The 23,812-nt window shown below is 41.1% G+C and overlaps 2 protein-coding genes across 6 annotated transcripts in view; one reads left to right on the top strand and one right to left on the bottom strand.

Annotated features, from left to right (window-relative positions):
• Positions 1-11,582, top strand: part of PISD (phosphatidylserine decarboxylase) — a 57,807-nt gene extending 46,225 nt beyond the window's left edge. For all 4 annotated transcript variants that reach the window (XM_077461514.1, XM_077461513.1, XM_077461517.1 and 1 more), the window contains 2 exons: positions 7,676-7,836; positions 10,730-11,582. In XM_077461514.1, coding sequence (XP_077317640.1) covers positions 7,676-7,836; positions 10,730-10,954 — 386 coding nt within the window. In that variant the 3' untranslated portion in view covers positions 10,955-11,582. The remainder of the gene's footprint in view (positions 1-7,675; positions 7,837-10,729) is intronic.
• Positions 11,583-23,812, bottom strand: part of SFI1 (SFI1 centrin binding protein) — an 84,304-nt gene continuing 72,074 nt past the window's right edge. For both annotated transcript variants that reach the window (XM_077461511.1, XM_077461512.1), the window contains 4 exons: positions 23,649-23,793; positions 18,915-19,053; positions 18,720-18,831; positions 11,583-11,731 (listed from right to left, as the gene is read on the bottom strand). In XM_077461511.1, coding sequence (XP_077317637.1) covers positions 11,606-11,731; positions 18,720-18,831; positions 18,915-19,053; positions 23,649-23,793 — 522 coding nt within the window. In that variant the 3' untranslated portion in view covers positions 11,583-11,605. The remainder of the gene's footprint in view (positions 11,732-18,719; positions 18,832-18,914; positions 19,054-23,648; positions 23,794-23,812) is intronic.

Here is a 23,812-nt window from a genome sequence, read left to right as displayed (position 1 = left end):
CCAGATCATGGATCGTGTCTCTCAGTGGGGTGGGACTTCCCCTCCCGCTCCTCCAGGATAACAGTCTCTTTAAGCCACATCGGTTATTATCCCTGGGGAGCCGACCACCTGCATCATCCCAGTATAACCCCTTCAAGCCCAGGCCGCATATGTGCGTATGGTCGGTGCTAAGGGGAGAATCATGCGTTCACAGCTTAGATTATTATAAATGCTCTGTAATCATTAATGATTTTAATATATATTATATGGATTACAAGCCAGCTCACAATTTTTCATTTATACTGCAATGTGTTATTCACGATAGAGAGATATAGATATAATATATCTCTATATTATGATGTCATATCATATCTGTGTGTGTGTGTGTGTGTGTGTGTGTGTGTGTATATATAACATTTTTTATTATTATTAGAATAAATGCGCCATCATGCATTTGACTACTTTACCAGCTATGTGTGACATGCTTCTTTTAAAGTCCTAAACCTTTTCTGCTTGCAACGAGCCACGTGGAACTTTAATATCTTCCTGCTGGCTGATTCCGCTGCCCTTTTAGCTGATGCTTTTACTACAACCGTGCAAAACTTTATGGCCCAAATTATCCAGTTGTTTAGTTGACTCTGACCATAGAGCACCCACAAGGATGTTCCTGTGTCTTTCCCCACAGGTTCTGTATCAGTTACTTGCAGCCTTAGCAGCTTCTGAGCCATCAACCACAGAGGTTCTGTCTGATTCTGAGTTACTCCAGTTTTCACCTGACGAGTTTCTCCTGGAAGAGTTGCAGTCTTCTGCTATTACTCCAGAATGAAAAGCAATGAATGCTGGTTCCAGTTTGGGATGTTTTATAGCCCATAAATGTCCTCATTTTATCTTAAAAATGTGTCCACCTGGTCTGTCATTGCCTCCTTTCACCAGGCACCCTTTTGGCATTTTCTTGCCTTTCTGGTGCATCAGCATTACCTATACTTTTCTGTGGGGCCCCTATATAGACTGTGTTCCTGCCCTTTGGCTTTTCATATGCACTTGATAACCAAGGTGCTGGCCCTTCGGTGATCTCATGGCATTCCCATTGTGGGATAGAGGAAAAAGGGCATGCATGTCCTGTATGATGCCACCTTGACTATCCAAACATTATTGCAGCTTAGTTAAATATTGAATATTCAGGAATTGTTGCTGGAATTGAATAATTGTTTGGAGTATATGGGTATAATTCTGGACACAGTGCAGGCCAAAGTGTTTCTTGCACAGGAGAAACTTCAGACTTTTAGATTTAAGATCTTCAGTGCAGGAGTGGTCTGACTCAGCTTTTGCGATGTCCTAGGGCTGTTGGCGGCCTCCTTTTGAGGCAGTTACATTGGCCCAGTTTCACTCCCCACCTCTACAACAGAACATTGTCATAAAGCAAATCAGTCTAATCCCTGGCCAGACTGAATTGGTTGTCCCTGGCTTGGTGGCTCAGGAATCTGGCTCTGAAATCAAAAGGTCTTTCTTTCTCGGCTTTTTTGGTAGAACCTCATGATGGATGCCAGCCTGTTGGGGACTTGGTCATTTTAATAGTTTCACCCTTCCAGTCAGCATTCTCGAACTTTGGGTGATCTGGCTGTATCGGCAGCCAGTGTTAATTTCATTGCTGAAAATAACACTATTTTAGACGACTAAAATACGACTAAAACAATTCAGATGACTAAAATATGACTAAAACGAAAATGGCATTTTAGCCAAAAGACTATGACTAAAACTAAATCGAAATTGACAAAATAAAACTGATCTACAGTGCTGGACCATCATGCTTGAAGGTCTTCTGATGCGTGAGCAGTACGTAAATCATCAGGAAGGAACAACACGTCTTCCTGCAGTAAAATGAGTAGACTGAATCCTGTTCTGGGCAGAACTTTGTTGCCTGCTTGTGTGCTGTGTATATCCCAGTTTAAATATATATACTCAGTCACCACTGGCATATCTTGGCAGACTCGCCCATTCTTGGCGAGATTGTGGGCAATCGTCCGCTAATGACTGATCTGCAATCACAGGACCTTAAGGATAGCCTCACTCATTCTGAATATCAAAGATCAGTTACTTCCAACTGGCTGTCTTATCTGCCATCTGTGAAGGTGATTGCATACCAGTGGCAGATGTACAGTCTGTAAGTTTGTGAACAAAAAGGATGTGTTCACCAACTCTGATGGAAAAAATAAATTTAAAATCAACAATTTCATTAATTGTAACACGACTCGGGTGGTTTACATGCTGACCTGCCCATGTGGTAAGAAATATTTTATGCCGGTAAAACTAAAAGGCAGCTGAAAATCAGAGTTGGTGAGCACATCCATAGCATTGTCAAGAAAGACGAGCGTCCACTTGCCTTGCATTTTATTACTTTCATGACAGTGACCCTAGGGGACTTTCCTTTAAGGGCATTTATAGGCTCAACTTACCCCTTAGAAGGGGTGACTTTGACAGGATCTTATGTCAGAAAAAATTTGGATTTACAATTTGAATAGCATGCAACCCCTGGGGCTCATTAATGAGTGTAATCTTTCTGTGTTTCTTACACCATGAGCCTTATTGAAATCCTCTGCCTGTAATTCTTTTTTCATTTGCCTAGAGGTATTCTTTACAGCTACATGATATATCAATGGCTACCCTGCATGGTATTTTTTTTTTCTCTGCGAGACTCATTGCATTATAGTTGGGAGGTTCTTAATTGGCATGCTGCCCTTGCCATCGCCAACCTGTGCCCATTCAATTGACAGCCATTACCACTATTTTGGATTTATTTTTGATTATCTCAGCTTTTTAATAATTAAATATTTTCTTTAGGCCATTATTTCTTATGTAGTGGCTGTTCTTTTTTACAGCTGTTGTTTTTTTTGTCATAAGTCTCCCATTTTAATTAAATTTTTTTATTTTTTTAACGTTTTTTCATTTGTCATTTCATTTTTTGTTTTTGGGTTTGTGTTCGTGTTTTGCTTTAAGTTTAGATCTTCCCTATGTGCGATAATTGGGACCCTCTGCACTCCTTGACTAGCCAGCTATAGCATTGTTGTTTTTTGCTATCTTTTGTGAATGGCTGTTAATTTTGTAAGTGGACACCTGCTTGTCCAAGCACAGACATCAATGTGTTGCACTGTGCATGGGCTATTTAAGGTTACTTACCAGGTGTCTGCGCATGAAACTCTGGTCATGAGTGAAACGTGTCAGCATGACCCCATAATGCTCCCTGGTAAGCGGCATACCGGCTTTTCACCAGTGCTGTGGCCGAAGTGGTTATCGGGAGAGCGGTGAGATTTACTGTTTTACACTTCCTGGCTGGGAGGCTTCCTGTCCACCTTCTTAGGCTGTATTCACACCTATGCAGTTTTAGTGCTTTTTGCATTTTGCAGATTTGCACTACAGTTCATTTAACATGGTTTCCTATGGAACACATTCTCTAGTGCAAATCTGCAAGATGCAAAAAGCACTAAAACTGCATAGATGTGAATCCAGCCTTAAACTGCATTTCGAGTGACTTGCTCTTTTAGCCGTAAAATGTCCACGATTTTCTAATTTACTGCTTCTGGAGCCAACTGCTCCCACCATCACATATTATTGTGGCTGAATAGACCCATGAACGGGATCTCAACTTTGTACTTGATATTCATTTAATATTAGTGTAGCACTAACCCCCGAAGGAGCTGCTGGTTATTTTTGGGCTTACCGTTACCCTCCGTTCTCCTTGTTGCACATCTAGGGGATGTCCCGTGGTAGATGGCCCAGTAACTTGAGACTGACCATAGATCCACTTGAACGGATTTTATTTGCAAAACTCAGACAATTGAACAGTCTTTCAACTTGGGATCAGAGGGTTGGAAAAGGAAGTTCAGGTACTCTTATGCCTCATACATACGATCAAACAATCCGGTGGAAAATCCGCCCATGTGTAGGCTCCGGCGGACTTTTTTTTTTTTTACCCAAAAGTCCGGCGGACTAAAAGTATTTTTGCACTCCAATCTGTCCGCCGGACTTTCATTTCGGCAGACAATCCGGCTGTGTGTGTGCCAGTGACGCCTCCTTCTTTTTGAAATTAACTGACTTTTTTCCCGCCCCGGAGAAAAGTCTGCTCATTTTGAGCGCATCTCCAGGTACCCGGGGCCAGCGAAGGAGGCGTCGCTGGCCCCGTCACCTGGTATGGATACCGGCCCTCCACCCTATGTGAATGAGTATGGGTACCCATTCACCTTTGGGAAAAAAAGTAAAAAAAAAAAAAAAAACACAACACACAAGGGTTAAAATAGTTTATTGCACAGCTGCGGGGGTCTTCTTCCATCTTCGGGGTTTTCTCGCCGGACTCCTCCGCTATCTTTTGCTCTTTTGCTAGCCCTTTCACTAGCGGAGGAGTCCGGCTTTCTTCTTCGCCGCTTCTTCTTCCGACTTCCGGGGTCTTGTCCCCCCTCTTCGGTTCTTCTTGCTGGGCCACCGCGCCTTTTACAAGCGGTGGCCCGGTCTTCTGACGCCGTCTTCTGTTCTTCTCTTCTGGAGATGTTGCCTCGTCATTGTCTCCAGTCACAATGGCAGGGGCGCGGCGACTTATATAGGGACATCACCGGATGATGTCCCTGCCCATTATGATGTCACAGTCCCAGAGGATGCTAAGTCCGCCGGATAGTCTGCTACGTGTGTACGCGGCATAAGTGTCAAAGTCCAAAAACTTTAAAGAACTTGCTTACTTTGACTGCATCTAGAGAATAGCCATTCACAGCTGGATGATTACTCAAGTTGGACAGTCCCTCTCTCACAAGGCCTAGCAGCCAACTTGGTGCTTACTCAGGAACAAAGTCTTGCCACCAGACATTGTTGCAGAACATGTAGGGAAACTAAACTTGAAACGCTTGTAGCATACCTGGATCTCTCGGCCTGCTTGGCGATATCCACAAGACCAGATTCTCTCGGTTACTTCAGCCCTTCCAGGCTCTTGCTAAGAAAACCAACCCGTACTTGGTGTTCTTCTGAAGACTCCTCCCCTGGAATGCTCGAAATACACTGGGTCTCTCCCGAACCGGAGACGGTACCCAACCACCTCCGAATCCTCCTTTTTAGTTTCCTTGCCTTGGGCTAGCCAGCTCCAAGACTTTAAAGTTGGACGATCCGCACCCCAGGCCATAGCCTTCCTGGGGGCTGGTCAGGAGGACCAGGACCATGTAATCGGCACATCATACTGGAACGGAACCCCGAACCAGGTAACATCTGCATATGTACCCTCTCCCAGAAGCACAGCAAGAGCGCCACTCCCACTGGGCGGGCTCCGAGACAGAGTAACTTAAGCGCGTGACCAGACCAGTTCTATGCCTGCCAGAAGAGACAGTGCCCCCTGTGGCCAGGCTGAACATCTCACAGTCCAGTCAGACTGATGCTGAGGCCCAATTTAGATAATTGGACCCAAACCAAACTGCAGTTTAGGCAACTTTAATTTTAGAAAAACCGCATAGCGCATGCTCTTCAGGAGCCGCCACTACATTAGTATATTGCCTTTGACAACATTATCATTTTATACTAACACAGTAATTATCAGTGCTTTATAAAATGTATAATATTAATGGGGGGTGTACGTATGAGTGTGGTGGCCAACTGAGTCTGTAGGCAATTGTCTAGTTTTAATGAACTTGTTGGAGGTATTTTCTATTTTTGATTAGTGTTAAGTGAGTTTTTGATAGATAGATATATATATCTATCTCTGTGTGAGAGGGAGAGAGAGATATTATTTTTTACTTTTTTTTAAAAAAAATTTGCCTGTTTTTCATTGAAGAATTGCTTTTGGGGAATTTTCTTTTATTTCTCTCCCTTTTGTATGCTCTGCCAATTCAGAGGAACATACACCAGACTACTTTTGAAGAGTTTTGTTTTCCTGTGGTGAGGGCATTTGGGAGCCGCTATTAGGATTCCCTAGTTACAGCTTTTTCCTCTCGGCCCTGATCATGAATTACTAGCGGTAGAGCCACAGTGTAATTTTTACCTTTTTTTCTTTTTTGTGGTGGACATTTGGTAGATGGACTTCTTCAGCCAGTAATGTTTGGACCCAGGGGAATTATTGCCTACACTGGAGGTTTTCCAAGACCTTTGCTATAAGTGTGGGATGCCAAATGTGGACAGGTATGGGGATCCTCTGTCAGAAACCATGCATGCTCGGCTGACTCTGTAGGATTTATACACCCAGATCTATGCTTTACTCACCTGAAACTACATCTTTTGTCTGCTTCGCAAGATGGAAATGGGGGGCATTCTAGTGTGCCTCATTTCTCTGAACTGGCCCAGGCGGTTGTGGCTCGCCAATCTAGTAAGACTCTGTGAGCTCTAACAGATTGTCCAGATCTTTAGCCCAGGTTCTGAGAGATGGGCATCTCTAATTGGTGATTCCTAGTATGTTAAAATCTAGAAGTCTTGGGGCTTCCACACTAGGAATTTCACCTTGGGCGTTTTGCTCTCAGTTCAGGTTTGACCAATCTCATTTCAAGAGACTATGACCTCTCATTCTTTGATACAGACTATTAAATGTAACTCCCCGCTATTCATTTATCTCTGACTCCATGAGATCTGAATCTGGTTCTCTCTGCGCTTCACAAGCTACTATTTGCACTATTCCCTGTCTACTCTACCCTAACCCACAAAAGTGGTATTCCTTGCAGCCATTGTGCTAGGTGGGTGTCTGAACTGCAGCTCCGGTTAACCAGAAGAAAATTTCCCTCCATTGTCGGGATGTGAGAGAGTGCTTATTTCAGAAAGACGGGTACCCTTTTTGTCATCCCAGATGGTCCCCATAAGGGTGCACCAGCTTATCGTTTCACCATCTGAGAGTGGCTGAGACAGACCATCTTTCAAGCTTATGGTCTCGGATCAGTTTCCACCCTTTTCTGTCAATGCGCACTAAACAGGATCTGTGAAAGCTTTTGTGAGTTGCTTTATGACATCAACCATTTCTCGTACTTCCAAGACTATTTGCTGCATTGCCCACCCCTGAGACTGCTTTTTGATGTCCCTCCTGAAGGTTAAAAAAATTCCTATGTTCCTCAATGGACAAGAAATAAAATAGGTTTTTGTACCTACCTTAAAATCTTCTTGGTACTTTTAATACAAAACTTAGGCATGCTGGTAGGAGGATGGATTATCTTGGGCTGGCCGACAGTTTTTACTTTATTTCCCAGTGTACAATTCTCCTCCTGTAGGCAGGAGTATAACCCTAAGGTGAAAGACTCTGTATGCCTCAACAAACTCTAAGAACAGGATTTTACACTGAGTAACATATCCTATTTTTGCAGCTTTGTGAAAAGATACTGTATTCCCTACTCTTGTAATCCTATTCCAAAGACTATAAGAGATGTAATATGGTAGGTTGATTTTTGTATTTTCTACCTACTGTGCCTGTAGGTAGGTGGGGATAGTCTCTGTTATGGGCTGTCATTAAAGTTGCCTAGAAAGGGTTTTGGTAAAATAATTCCTAATTTCTACAGTACTTGTAAGATTTTGAGTTCTTTCCTATGTTACCCTTTGCAAGTGTTTTTTTTTTTTTTTTCTTTTCTTTTACTTTATACGTATCGCAAGGACAAGATAGACCACTTGTGGCTTTTTTTTTTTTTTTTACCATCACTCAATTTTTTATGGCCATCTGAGTGCTTTAATATAAATTGTTGCTCTATTGCTTTCTTAGGATCACTCATGTCCGTGAATCCAGGAGTTGCTCGTTGGATAAAAGAATTGTTCTGTTATAATGAACGTGTTGTGCTCACAGGGAGCTGGAAACATGGGTTCTTCTCGCTCACAGCAGTAGGAGCCACTAATGTTGGCTCTATACGCATATATTTTGACAGGGTAAGTGTTGCATTAGGTTATCTTGAACTGTACAACCTTGTAAAACAAATATGTAGACATTTCAGACACAGTAAGTACAATAGCAAGCTAGAAAAGTCAGGTGCTTTACACAGATTACTTTCATTATATTCACTGCCCACGTCAGTATAATTAGAGGGCTTTTGGAAAGACTGCAGCAACCTATTATTGTAATGTACAAGAGCAAGTATCTTTTTCTTTAAAAATCGCCAAGCTTAATTAAAATTTTTAAATGAAATTACATAACCAAAGTACAGGTTCAGAAACTGTCTTGTTGGTTTAACACTGTGCTTATGATCCCCGTGCCCTTATCTGCTAGGTACTGTACATAATGAAAAGTGTGTGTAAAAATATATATAATTTACACACACACACTACCATTATCAGCAATATTGTGTATGTGGCCACCTTTTAAAAGGAGCCCCTTGAGAAAAGAACTCTTGCAGCATCCATTGCCAACTATTTAAGTATGTGCTGTGGGACTGTTATGCTTCCAATATTACCTGATCCATGACAGTGGTGCATTTGAGCGATGGAAGCTCCTTAATATGTGTCCTGAGAGGTACCTATTTTTATTTATTTTTTTGTTTACAATATACATCTCAAAAAATTTGAATATCATCATAAAGTTTATTTCAGTAATTCAATCCAAAATTTCAAGTGAAAGTCATATTTTATAGATAACACATAGTGATATTGTAAGCATGTCTTTCTTTCAATTTTTGATGATTTTGGCTTACAGCTAGTGAAAACCCAAAATTCAGTATCTCAGCTAGAATTGCATAAGACCAATAAAAAGAAATGTTGGCTTACTGAAAAGTATGTCCATGTATAGTATTCTCTGCTTACTTGGGGCTCCATTTGCATTAATGAATACATCAATGCCGTGTGGCATGGAGGCGATCAGCCTGTGGCACTGTGCTGAGGTGTCATGGAAGCCCAAGTTGCTTTGATAGTGACCTTCAGCTTTTCTGCATTGAGTTTGGTGTCTCATCTTCCTCCTGGCAATACCCTAGATTCTCTATGGAGTTTAGGTCAGGTGAGTTTACTGGCCAATCAAGCACAGTGATACCATAATCATTAAACCAGGTATTGGCACATTTAGCAGTGTGGGCTGGTGCCTAAAGTGCTCTAGAATTTCCTGGTGGAGGGCTGGGCTGACTTTGGACTTGTTAAAACGCAGTGGACCCACACCAGCAGATGACATGGCTCCCTAAATCATCACTGACTCTGGAAATTTCACACTGGGCCTCATGCAACTTGGATTCTGTGCCTCTCCACTCTTCCTCCAGACTCTGGGACCTTGATCTCCTCCAAATATAATGCAAAATTTACTTTCAATTGAAATTTGACTTGGGTCCACTGAACAGTCCAGTTCTTTTTCCGCCTTAGCTCAGGTAAGATGCTTCTGATGTCTCTGGTTCAGTAGTGGCTTGACACAAGGAATGTGACATTTGTAGCCCATGTTCTGTGTGGTGGCTCCTGAAGCACCGACACCAGCCGTAGTCCACCCCAAACTCTTGAATGACCTTTGCGTCGCAATCCTCTCAAGGCTGCAGTTATCCCTGTTGCTTGTGCACACTTTTTTTTTCTACCACACATTTTCCTTCCGCTCAATGTTCCATTAATATGCTTGGATACAGCACTCTGAACAGCCAGCTTCTTTAGCAAAGATGCTTTGTGACTTGCCCTACTTATGGAGGGTGTCAAGGACTGTCATCTGTACAACTGTCAATTCAGCAGTCTTCCCCATGATTTTGTAACCTACTGAACCAGACAGACCATTTAACAGCTCAGGAAACCTTTAGAGGTGTTTTGAGTTAATTTGCTGTTTAGTGTGCGACACCATGAGTCTACAATATTCACATTTTCTGAGATACTGAATTTGTGTTTTCGCTAGCTGTAAGCCATAATCATCAAAATTAATAGAAATGCTTGAAATATCACTTTGTGTAATCTATATAATATGAATTTCACTTTCTGAATTGAATTACTGAAATTAACTATTTTGAGATGCACCTGTACAGTATGCATTGCATCTCTGTTTACACCTGTTGCCTGGAGTTCAACTTATTTTTTTATATATATATATATATATATATATATATATAATCTGATTAAAAAAAAAAAAGATAAAACAATGGACATTATATAGGGCCAATATACAAAAAACATTGGTCTAAAAAGACTAAATTGATGCAACAGCAAAAATACATTAGTGTTCACAGTATTTTTGTAGAGATAACCTAGCTTTATGAACAGCAGCAGCCACTGGAGTTGAACTTTAGGCTCAATTCACACTGCAGCGATGCGGGAACCCTGCCAATCCACTGCGGGTTCCCACATCGCATATCTCCCAGTGGCAGTTCACACTAGCTTATGCGAATGCTGGGAGTGTCAATTGAAAGTTAATGACCCCCCCAAAATCAGTTTGCATATTGCAATGCAAACTGCAACTTCAGACAGGAATCAGATTGCATGGGTGTGAATGCCCATGCAATCTGATTTTGCTGTGGACCAAAAAGGGTTCTGTGCGAGTTTGGTCAGCAAACTATCTGTATGGTTGAAATCACATCACACAGAGATTGCATGTGATTTGTACTGTAGTGCGAATTGCATCCGATGTCAGACAACACACCAGTAGGAACCAGCCCTTAATGTACATACCCTACATTGTTTTGACTTTAGCAAGCAAGAAAATAAACTTGATTTGAGAACTAAACTTGGCAAGATGACCTTATAGTTGTTTGACAGTATAATGAAGGCTATGTTTTTAACGTGTGCACACAGTGAGCAGTTTGATTACATTGATCAGAGAATATACATTTGAGTGGTTTGTGAGTTAATCGGAGCTTGTTTCTTTTTACTGCTCCAGGATTTACAGACGAACAGCCCTCGTTACAGTAAAGGTTCACATAATGACATGAGCTATATAACGAACAATAATCAGGATGGAATTGTGATGCGGAAAGGAGATCAGCTAGGAGAATTCAATCTTGGGTCCACGATAGTATTAATATTTGAGGCACCAAAGAATTTTACCTTCAACTTGAACGCTGGACAAAAAATCCACTTTGGAGAGGCTATGGGCTCACTCTAATAAGACCAGTGAAACGGATCATGTGAAACAGAGAATACCCCAGAAGCTGTTCATACGTTCTTGGTGGTTGGGAGACTCAGCGTTGTATCTCTATGCAAGTCAAGACGTGCACAGGCAGCACCAATGGAAGTCATTGCAGATCCAGATCATCCGCTATGCCTACTGCCCCTTCACACCAGCTCCCCTCTTAGTCTCACTCTGCACTTCTTCTTTCCTCTCCTTCCCAATTAGGTGTGGCTGGATGCCTTGGCACTAGAGGAAAGATTTCCAGACTCTGAGGGATATGTATCTACGTATGTTTTAATACCTTCTGGGCGAAACTTCTATTTTATTGCCAGCAATTTTATAATGGGACGTCAACTGGAGGGACACTGCCAACCTCAGGGAAGTGCTACCCCATACGGCAGCTTTAGCGCACTGGTCAGATGTAGTAACAAGCAGCAACATGAAAAAGAACATCACTGTTCTGGTTGGATGTCTGCAAAAGACAGAGCGTGAGCAGGAAGTGAATCTCTGCTCAGTGGAGCTGTAGCTGAGTAATTTTATACGTCTAAAATGAGATGATCTTGCTAACATATTAAATTCATTTATTAGCATACATTTTGAAATAAAAAAAATGCAAACACCATATTTTTACAAAGGTGATTTTATTTACATGGTGGGCAAAGAAAACACATCCAGTGATGCAGTAATCTCCTCAATGCGGGTAATATAATCGTGCACTTTATTCTTTTCCACATTTAGCATCTGTACACGTCCCTCTATTTGTTGTTTCAGCTGTGAACAGAAAGAGAAAATATTTTGTCTACAACTAACCACATAAAAGCACCACTATCTATAACCTGAGGGATTCATTATATGCACATAGCTGGAGGGGTTTGTTTTTTACACTTTTTAATGAAGGTTTAAAAAAAAAAACAGCCCCCCCTAATACATACCTGAGCCCGATCTCAATCTGGCATTGCACTCTCTCCTCACTGGACTTGATGAGAGCAGCAGGAGTGCTGCTGTCAATCAAATCCAGTGATGGGAGGCAGGGCTGAGCCACACTGTGTAATGGACAGAGTACAGCTTGGCATTGAGCCCACACATGTGCCACCATAGAAATCTGCTTCCTATAATGGCACACAGAGTGCTGGCAGGGGACCCTAGAAGAGGAGGAACGAGGCATCTCTGTGCAAAACCATTTTACAGAGCAGGTAAGTTTTGACATGTTTATTTTTTATATCATCCGTGAAAAGCAGAAATCCTGAGTGTACCAATTTAATCGGAAAAATATCACACAAAAATAAACCAATACATATTGAATTATATGATGAGCGTCCAATCAAAATTGAGCAGAGCTCCCTATTAGTGCAAAGGTCTTTCTCTGCTCAATAGCAACCTTTTGAGTGTGGGCACCGATGGGGTTTGTATTTTAAGGATATTAAAAACTTTGGATTCTGCAGTCTCAATTTTTTTTTTAGACATATTTAACACTATAATAAGTTAATTATAAAAAGCTAAATCTTTTATTAACTAAGTGTGTCTCTGCTACTCAAATGTACACTAGTAGTGGCAGAAGTGTACACTTCCAAATGCTTCATTGTTTGGGAAGAGCAGTATTCCCATTGGTTGGTTGTCTTGGAGAGCAGCAAATTTGAACCTTCCCCACTAATGTCAGGGTAAGGATGCAGGTAAAGCTACACAATAGACATTGCCATGTATATAGTAGCAATTGTATCCACAAGAGACTCGTTTCACATTGTGGCTAGCTGTGGGCGGAGGTACATACCTCTTTAGGCCAGTTGCACGCAGATGCAAGAATTTCGGAATATTCGGGATCGTGTTGGCAAAATTCCTGAGCGAAAGGTTTCATAAAGAGCTTGCATAAATGCACATAAGCGTAAAATTCTTCTTCATTGCAATTTGTAGTTACATGCGTATAGGTGCATAAAAATGCATACAGTTGTAGATTACTGCATGTACAACTTTCTATTTTTGTCTTATGGCTCTGTATTGCTCATTTTTACACAGTTGTGCGGATGGGTCAATAGACAACAATGCATCTATATAGCCAGATCAGTATTGCTGAGTGCAAAGGCTTTAATGGTTGATAAACACCGATCTAAAAAGATAACTTTCACTTCACAATATTCTTTACAACCTTCTTAAATACTGCCCCGTGACCATGTGGTCATCCCAAACAGGATATATAGCTGTAATTTGACAATGGACAAATGAGAGAGCCCCTAATCCTAGGTGCCACAATTGAATTTGTGTACTAATGACCTAGGACAGCCTATGCTAACTTGTTTGTTTATGCGCATTCACATCTCCATCAAATTACAGCTCTATATCCTGTTTGGGATACCCAAAAACTACTGCTTAATTAGGAAGGAGGACAATAGTATATGCAATATATTGATCAACAATACTTCAATCAACTGCCATCCTTTGAGCTGTGTGGACGTATGTGCAGCTGTGATCCCTCTTTTTAAATGACAATGTCTTTTTTTTTTATATTTGGGAAGGTTATACTCAGTCTGGTATTTTGTCATATTTGATATTATGGTGTTTTTTTTTTTTCTCCTGCATAAAATTGAATTAAATTCAACTGTAGTGTTCAGTTACTGCACCCCCTTTGGAAGGCCTTGTCCTTTCTTTTTTTTTCTTATATGCAGTTTTTCTGGTTGCATGGACTGTGCCATGTTACTGCACGGTGAAAGGCTGAATTACTTACTATATTATCTAAATATTTGTATACTAATAGTGTGGTAGCTCCAGGTGCCACAATATCTTTTCACCTTATGAACCATACCTGGCCTTTATGATAGCATTATCAACCAGTAATGGTTGCTTCAGGGCGCACCTTGGCACATGTACAAGTGTAAGTCGCAGGGTACTATACTGGTCCATTCTTATGGCACAGACTATGAAGACTCCTTATGTCCACTATGTTGGATAAAGCTTAGACTGTGGACAGGGATTGGCTGAGTTAAAGAAACAGGAAAAATGATATCACAAGCTCCACTACAACCAAGCAGAGGTAGCCTTGTACTTATTGATAAAATCCAATACTTTCTGTGTATGGTTGAACACCACTCAACCCATCTCGATATTTTCCCAGCAGGAGAATGTAAAGTCCCAATCCTGCTGGGAGGATACAGCGCTGTATACTGGATGTAGCTGATGCTACATACAGTTTTTATACCACGCTCCAACTAGCACAGGCATTATTGAAGCAAACAGTTCAACCAGCTTGGTCCAAACAAACTAATTGACGTCACAAGAGACCTGGACTTAGGCTCTAAAACCTAGGTGGCAGACCTGGTTCAGGACAGGTGCCCTTTGATGGTAGGCTTTTTGACAACTCTTCGAAGAATACATTGAAGCAGCTACTGAGTGAATGGATTCCTTTGTCATTTTCTACAAGCGCACTCTATGGAATTATGTATAAGATCTGTTAGCCCTTTTAGGTCCTTCCTTTTGCTTCGGACCCTGGGCCCACCAATTTCAGAATATTGTTCAACATAAAACGGCAAATAATAACTATATCATCCTCTACAGCAGGGGTGTCAAACTGACAATGTTGGGGAAATACAAGTCCCATCATGCCTCTGACTGCAGGAGTCATGGTTGTAACTGTCAGCCTTGCAATGCCCCATGGGACTTGTAGTTCTGCCAGTTTGATACCTGTGCTCTACAGGATATATCATCTGGATCTTGAGAAATCTTTTTATGCAAGTAACAAGGCCGAAACGCAATATTGGGTGCCCGTGATCTTTGAGCCCTCAGGTGGCACTTTATTAAAAACAGTTACAAACAAATGGCCCCTGCCCCCACCTATAACTGGCCTTCAAAGCAAGGAGCACATTGAAGGGCAAACGCAAAAAAGACAAAAACAGAACATTGCATAGCTCAATTCATAATAATCTGTCCAGCAGTCTACGTTAAAAATTGGTTTAGTTAGTATTCATTTGCAAAGCCTCTTCACTGCACCCTGTGTATGCTTGCAGTCCTAAACATGTTTTTTTTTTTTTTTACATGCAAACTGGCCTGCCTGCATTTCATAGCTTTCACCAATTGCAATTTCTTTGGCGCATCTTGCGATGAAAAATAAAACAAAGAAGAGCAAGGACTGTTGAGCAGTTAGAATCCTATATGAGGCAAGAATGTAATATTCCTTTCTAAAAACTCCAGCAACTGCTTTACTCACTTTACAGCCCAGGCAATTTCTCAGCTTTCAGAGCTGTCACACTTTGAATGACAATTGCGCGGCCATGCTACACTGTACCCAAACAATTTTTATTTATTTTTTTTATAATTTTCTTCACACAAATCAAGCTCTCTTTTAGTAGTATTTAATCGCTGCTGGGTTTTAAATTTTTTACAAAAAATAAAAAAATTTTTTTTTTTAGAAAATGTAACTTTTTTGTTCTGTCAGTAAATTTTGTAACCACGTCATTTTTTCACTGGCACTGATAGGCTGAACTGGTGGGCATTTGATGAGGTGGCACCAATATGATTGTGACACTATATTGCTATACTGTAATCAGGGCACTGATTATCAGTGCCCCGATTACAATCTCAGATGTCCCCCTGCGTGGAGATGCAGCTGATTGACTCTCCTCGCCACACACTGTCAGTGTGAGGCGAGGAGAGCCGATTACCGGCATCTCCGTATTTACATGTGACCGGCTGTGATTGGACAAAGAGCTTTACAGAAATCGAGGTCGCGCCGTGTCCTAGAAACATGATGTGGACGCCACACGAGAGCGGCCGTTTTGGGATGCCATCATATGACATCGCCCCAGAACGAGAGGCGCACCACCATCATTTGACGGTGGGCGGGCGGCAAGCAGTTAAAGTCAAAGATTTTTTTTATTAATAAAACAACAACCAATGGCTCTTGCTGCTTCTCGAATGCTGTGTGAAAACGTTTTCTACCTTAACTACTTGAGGACCAAGCCTATTTTTTACACTTGTTGTTCACAAGTTAAAATCGGTTGTTTTTTTGCTAGCAAAATTACTTAGAACACCGGATTATATATTTTTTTTTTCCCAGACACCCTAGAGAATAAAATGGGAGGTTGTTGCAATGCTTTATCAGACCGTATTTGCGCAGCGGCCTTACAAATGCATTTTTTATTTTTTTGGGGAAAAAATACAATTTTGAATTCACAAAGAACCGTAAAAGTTAGCCCAATTGTTTTCTCTATTGTGAAAGATAATGTTACACCGAGTAAAATTGATACCCAACCCGTCATGCTTCAAAATTGCGCCCGCTCATGGAATGGCGACAAACTTTGCCACTTAATCTCCATAGGTGACGGTTAAAAATTTGTACACGTTACCAGTTTTGAGTTAGAGGAGGTCTAGTGCTAGAAATATTTCTCTTGCTCTAAAGATCGCTAGACCGTGGCAAACATGGCCCTGTCCCAATGTTTTTGAGATGCGTTGTTGCCCTCAATTTCTGAAAAACCTTACTTTTTAGTAAAATGGTACATTTTTTCAAATTAAATATTTTGTTTTTGTATTTTCTATTGTGAAAAATCTATTGGTTTATGGGATTGGCATTCTGTGGATGTGCACAGCATCCCAACTTTTTAGGAATTGGGAAGTAGTTCTGTTGACCATAGTGACAACCAAGCATTCCTTCGCTTTGAAGGGATTTCCCATCAATTCCCGTTTTGGCTACGGGACAGGAAGTGAAATGAAATCCCCCGAATGTGACACAGCTAACAAAACCTGACTGGGATTATAACTAGAGGTTGACTGATATATCGGCCGATATTTGGCGTTTTTTAATTAATTGTCATGGCCGATTGTGCTGATAAAAAAAGGCTGATTATATCTTCAGCGCAACTTGCAAAAGACTTCAGTAATATAAGTCAATGCAAGTTGCCTGAAGACTTCAGTGGAATTACTTTGTCTCCTCTCTGGGCAGTCTGCCAAGAAAAGAGCAAAGAGATACAATGTTTATAATTATCAATGAACTGAGTTCTGTGTGTAGAGTTTTCAGTTTAACCATTTAAAGACTAAATCTTTTCTGACACTTGATGCTTACAAGTAAAAATCCTGTACTTTCTGCTAGAAAATGACTTAGAAGTTAGAACCCCCAAAAATGATATATATTTTTTTTTAGCAGAGACCCTAGGGAATAAAATAGCGACTGTTGCAATATTTTATGTCACACGGTATTTGCGCAGAGGCCTTTCAAAACGCAATTTTTTTGGAAAAAATACACAAATGATAAAAAAAATAAAAAAAACACAAACTGTAAAGTTAGGCCATTTTTGTTCATCCAAAAGGTTTGATTACCGTATTTATCGGTGTATAACACGCACCCCAAGTTTAGGAGGGAATTTAAAAGAAAAACAACTTTTAGAAGGGAAGTTTAAGGGGAAAAAAAAAAAAAAAAAAACTTACATTTAAATGCCCATCAATGCAGCCTTCCATTGCAGCCTTGTCAGTCACTTGCAGCCTTGTCTGTGGCTTTGTCATTAAAAAATGGAGCAGATGTCCTGTGTATCTCGGCGGCGCTCTGTAATTATCGGCTATTTTCGGCCCATCTCGGCTGCTTTCTGAAAGCCGCCGAGAATAGTGGGGGATCGGCGTATAACACGCACCCACAATTTCCCCCTGATTTTAGGGGGAAAAAAGTGTGCTATACGTCGATTAAATACGGTACCTGTTTTTGTGTATTTAATATAGGTTTTTTTTGTTTTGTTTTTTTAATTTAAATTATACATACCAGTGAACTGATTGCAGGTTTGTTTTGTTTAATAAATGTTTAAATGTAAGAAATTTTCTGTATTACTTAAAGCGGGAGTAAACCCGCTGAAATTTTTTTTTTTTTCAGACCTGTAAGGGAAAAGGCATAATGAACTAGTATGCACCACATACTAGCTCATTATGAAATACTTTCCTTAGAACGAGGCCCCGACATCTCACCCGATACACGCCGAGGGAGCTGACATGTTCCCTCGGCGTGTCTTCCGGATATCGCGGCTCCGGCGCTGTGAGTGGCCGGAGCAGCAATATTGTCACTCCCACGCATACACGGAGGAGACTTCTTTCCGGCAGCTGCCGGGCTTCCAGCCGAGAATCCCCTGTGCACATGCGCTGCTGCAGCGGCTCATTGCAAGGGGAATATCTCCTAAACCACCTGGTGTGAAAGGTGTCTAACTGTTAGATTTTATGAGATGAAGGGGTAAAATAAAAAAAATCAGCCTAACATATCGGCCATCTGCTGCTGCGATTTCTAAATATCAGTCAGAGAAAAACCCATATCGGTCGACCTCTAATTATAACCCTCCCTTACACACTTTAATTCATACTTTAAAAATCAAACTAAAACTCGCCCATTTAACTGTGTGCAACACCAAGGCAATTGCAGATCAAACAGAGGCTAAGATGGCTGCTTCCTTAGCTGCATAGAATAGGAGGGTTTAGTTCTCCTTTAACTGCCTAAAAACATATTTAAATTGTGCTCAATTGCTGTTGAACTGTATTGAGAGAAATATGAAGGTTGTTATTGCTGACCTTCAGATAGGTTTCTGTCCTAAATACTCAAAACAACTGACCTGGAATAGGCATGCAGCTAGTGAAGTCAGAGGAAAGCCAGAACTCCTAATATGTATACTTGTCAAATGTCTAAAGTATTGAAGCACTTGGCTCTACATAGAAAAGGGGGAATTTCAGCAGCATACACATTCTCGGTTATGTTTTTCTTTTAACCAGATGATGATGGGCAAAATCTCCAAACCATGAATTTTAGTACCTGCTGTAGTTCATTCTTAACTTCCTTAGCAATTTCTTTTTCTGCAGAATCCTCCCCAGGGTCACCTGATTCCAACCATCTACTTAACACATGGGCATGCCTCTGCCAGGCTCTGAAAAGCAATAGGAGATTTTACTAGCACTCAATTCATAAGGATTAACAGTTTAATTTCTGGTATAAGCTATGTATATTTACTTAAGTTCCTCTTTTTGTCCCTGGTATCTCTGCATATTGTAGTAAATATGAGCAAGTTCTTGTTGAAGGGCAGCAATCTGTGTTTCCTCCTCTTTTAGCAAAACGTTCGATCCTTCTTCTTGAACAATGGTCTCTTTTGCTGAACACAAGGAAAAAAATGAAAATGAGGCAGCTACCTGATGTAGAACAGATATTTTATACCACACTTTTTTTTCCCTAGAATCAAGGTGCAATCTGTTTGTGTTGTTCCTCCTCCCAGGTTAAAGTTTGTCAACTATTAAAAAAAAGCAGGTTAAATACAGATCATATGCACCTGTGAATGAATTCTGAATTTATCTCAGAAGCGCCTCCAACGGAGGTCATTACCACAAGGCTAAAGCCTGTCAACCCAGGTCCTTACAGTGTCAGAGAGTACGCCATCAATTTGTAGAGGTCATAATGTATTCTCATTTGGAACTATTTGCTCAAAAGAAAAGCTAGAAGAAAAAACACAATACCCATTCCCCCCCCCCCCCCCTTAAAATAAAAAGATGGGGGTTGCATTGAATACAACCCCGATTCCTAAAAAGTTGGAATGCTTTATGAAATCTACATAAAAACAGAATGCAAAACTCAAATCCCCCCCCCCCCTTTTTTTTTTAACAATAGAAAACATAACCTGTTTAACCACTACAGCCCTGGACCAATAAACACCTTAAGGACCAGAGGTCTTTTTCCAATTTCGCACTGCGCTGCTTTAACTGGTAATTGCGCGGTCATGCAATATTACACCCAAACGAAATTTGCGTCCTTTTCTTCCCACAAATAGAGCTTTCTTTTGATGGTATTTGATTGCTTCTGCGATTTTTATTTTTTGCGATATAAATGGAAAAAGCAAAAATTTTGAAAAAAAAAAAAAGATATTTTCTTCTTTTTGTTATAAGAAAAATCTAATAAACTAAATTTTAGTCATACATTGAGGGCAAAATTTATTCAGCCACATGTCTTTAGTAAAAAAAAAAGTCAATAAGCATATATTTTTTGGTTTGCGCAAAAGTTATAGCGTCTACAAACTAGAGTACATTTTCTGGAATTTACACAGCTTTTAATTTATGACTGCCTATCTCATTCCTTGAGGTGCTAAAATGGCAGGGCAGTACAAACCCCCCCCCCCCCCCAAAATGACCCTATTTGGAAAGAAGACACCCCAAGCTATTTACTGAGAGGCATGTTGAGTCCATGGAATATTTTATATTTTGCCACAAGTTGCGGGAATATTACAAACTTTTTTTTTTTTTTTGCACAAAGTTGTTCAAAGTTGTCACTAAATGATATATTGCTCACACATGCTATGGGCATATGTGAAATGACACCCCAAAATACATTCTGCTGCTTCTCCTGAGTACAGGGATACCACATGTACGGGACCCCGAAATCCAAGCACCGCCTTCAGGATTTCTAAGGGCATACATTTTTTATTTTACTCCTCACTGCCTATCACAGTTTTGAAGGCCATAAAATGCCAAGATGGCACAAAACCCCCCCAAATGACCCCATTTTGGAAAGTAGACACCCCAAGCTATTTGCTGAGGGCCATGTTGAGACCATTGAATATTTTTTTTTGTCCCAAGGGATTGAATAATGACAAAAAATAAAAAAAAATTTTTTTTTTTACAAAAAGTTGTCACTAAATGATATATTGCTCACACATGCCATAGTTATATGTGGAATTGCACCCTAAAATATATTCCGCTACTTCTCCCGAGTATGGGGATACCACATGTGTGGGACTTTTTGGGAGTCTAGTCGCGCACGGCACCCTGAAAACCAATCACCACCTTCAGGATTTCTAAGGGTGCAAATTTTTGATTTCACTCCTCACTACCTAACACGGTTTCGAAGGCCATAAAATGCCAAAATAGCACAAAACCCCCCAAAATGACCCCATTTTGGAAAGTAGACACCCCAAGCTATTTACTGAGAGGCATGTTAAGTCCGTGGAATATTTTATATTTTGCCACAAGTTGCGGGAATATTACAAACTTTTTTTTTTTTTTGCACAAAGTTGTCACTAAATGATATATTGCTCACACATGCTGTGGGCATAAGTCAAATTACACCCCAAAATAAATTCTGCTGCTTCTCCCGAGTACGGGGATACCACATGTGGAGGACTGTTTGGGAGCCTAGCCACGTACGGGACCCCGAAAACCAAGCACTGCCTTCCGGATTTAAATATAAAATGCTACCAAAAAAACTGTTAGCGATCGCAGGGATCAGGCCTGACTCTGCGATCGCTGCAGTTATGTGTTTAGTGTTTTGTAAGTGACAGTGATCGATCGATACTGCACTTGGGTGGGCTGGGCAGAGGGGCAAAACGCAGGTGCTAGCAGGTATCTGGGCTGATCCCGCTAACAATGCGTTTTTTTGGAACCCTGAACTGCTGGGGACGCTAGTATAGATCTGATCAGATCAGATATTGATCTGTTCAGATTCTATACCACTACAGGAGGTTTATGCTTTGCGTGTGGGTGTTAGCGGTACTGGCACTAACCTAGCGCTGCCTGGGGCGACGCAGACCCTGACCCTAAAACCTAATTGATATCACCCGCCTTGTGATCAGGGGGTTAAACCTTTATTGGGTAATAAATGGTGGGTGCCCCGATGCTATAAAAAGCAAACTAACCAGAGTCACCCGTAACACTTATACGGTGATCAGTGGTGAAAGGGTTAACTAGGGGCAATCAGGGGGTTCAAATTTTTATTAGGTAGTATATGGGGGTCCCTGGCGCTATATAAAAACCTGACGGGGAACCTAAATAACTAACTGGCTAACCAGCGTCACCAGTGACACTTATACTGTGATCGCTGGTGAAAGGGTTAACTAGGGGCAATCAGGGGGTTAAAACCATTATTGGGTAGTATATGGGGGTACCTAACGCTATAAAAACCTGGCGGTGAACCTAAAAAAATAACTAGCTACCTAACGACACTAGTGACACTAATGCAGCGATCAGAAAAATGATCGCTTAGTGACACTGGCAAAAGGGGGTGAAAGGGTTAACTAGGTGCAATCAGGGGGTTAAAACCATTATTGGGTAGTATATCGGGGTACCTAGCGATATAAAAACCTGGCGGTGAACCTAAAAAATCAACTAGCGACACTGATGCAGCGATCAGAAAAATGATCGCTTAGTGACACTGGCAAAAGGGGGTGAAAGGGTTAACTCTAGGGGCAATCAGGGGGTTCAATCTTTATTGGGGGGTGATAGGGGGATACCCTGGACCTAACACTAACTGCCCTGACAGTTTTAACTGTTACAACTGACACTGAATGCAGTGATCAGTAAAGAAATTATCAATGCAATCAGTGACACTGTGACTGGGGGGGGGGGGTTTGTGTACCTATGCATCAGTGTAGTCTTTTGGTGCACTTACTTTTAGTCTTCTCCTCATAGTCCGGTCAAAAAGACCGCCCCGAGGAGAATGACATCACTTCCTCCTTCCTCTGTAAACAATACACAGTGGGAGGAAGCTCGTCATTGGTCAGGAGCGATCCAGAGGGGGTGGCCAGAAACCAACGGCCATCCCCTCATCACGGATCGCTCCTGGAGCGAACCGGACCGCCGTATCCAGTGGGAGGGGGTCCGATCGGACCCCCCACCCGCTGGAAGGCAGGCACGTACATCTACGTCCTTGTGCCTGCCTGTGCCATTGTGATGACGTACAATGGCAATACGGCGGTCCTTAAGTGGTTAAACAGTACCATTTTAAGAAAAAAAGAAAAAAAAAAAAAACGCAATTTTGATGAGATTTGCAAATTATTACATTCTGCTTTTAAATAGATTTAAAAACAACATCCCAACTTTTTTGGGAATTGGGGTTGTACATATATACCAAACATATCAAGACTCAAAATTGTGTGCGCTTGTGAAATGGCATAAAACTACAGTGCCTAAAATTTTCCATAGGCAAAACTTTATACATTACAGGTTATCAATTTATAGATAAACCATGACTTTAGAATTACCGTTCTCACTCTGACATTCACAGCCATACCTCACACGTTGTGCAATCATTGTTTACGTACATGTATTGGCCCTACGTGCGCACTTGTATTCGCCAATTGTGCTAGTCTTCTTACCTGGCTGCAGCAGCCGGGAATGACAGTTCTGAACCCAAAAATGCAATGCCTGTCGCTTTCAGGCTCATTCGTCGCAGTGGAGATTGGGGAACAGATGGCATAAAACTAGGGTATGCCATGTTACTGGTTATCAATGTAGAGCTAATTGAGAATTATGGTATCTGTCTCGGAAGTTCATTGTGATTTTGCACCAGGTGGAACTTTTTTTTAGTACGGAGAAGGAAATCACTTTTACACAACAACCGATCAAAAAAAGTACCAACCCCCTGAATGCTAGGACTTTATAAATGCACCTTGGTAGACAAGGAGTTATTCCATTAGAAATGGTTACATTTTTAGTGGCCATTGCACAAAGACGCACAATACGAACACTCTTAAAATATTTTTTTTTCCCCTTACAGCTGACAGAAGTACATTGAACACCTGCTAAGCCTACAGCCATTTGATATAAGCTGGCGTAATAAAACTTTTGGTTCAATCCACTCTTACCACCAAAATCATGGCATCATGATCACATACTGAGCACCATTTTATAATGGCTGTGGCAACAATGCATTTGTGTGCATAGTGTAAGATGTACTCAAATAAGTCTATATTTGATTTTTATTCACCTGTATTGGTTAAGTGTGACATTTTCCCTTTGCCCAGAAGGAAGTCAGCCGGTGATAGCAGCTGGCCAGAGTAGTCTGAAACAGGCGTTAAGTGAGGCTGCTTCCCAACCTCTGGCTTCTCTGACAATTTTGGTAAGGCCATGCTCTGCGGGGAGTGAACACAG

This window comes from Lithobates pipiens, unplaced genomic scaffold (genome assembly GCF_037356315.1).
Source record: "Lithobates pipiens isolate NorthernLeopardFrog02 unplaced genomic scaffold, aLitPip1_a1.2 Scaffold_3, whole genome shotgun sequence".
NCBI classification, from domain to species: Eukaryota; Metazoa; Chordata; class Amphibia; order Anura; family Ranidae; genus Lithobates; species Lithobates pipiens.
The sequence above is the reverse complement of the archived record's forward strand: the minus strand, read 5'-3'. Positions and strand labels throughout refer to the sequence as shown.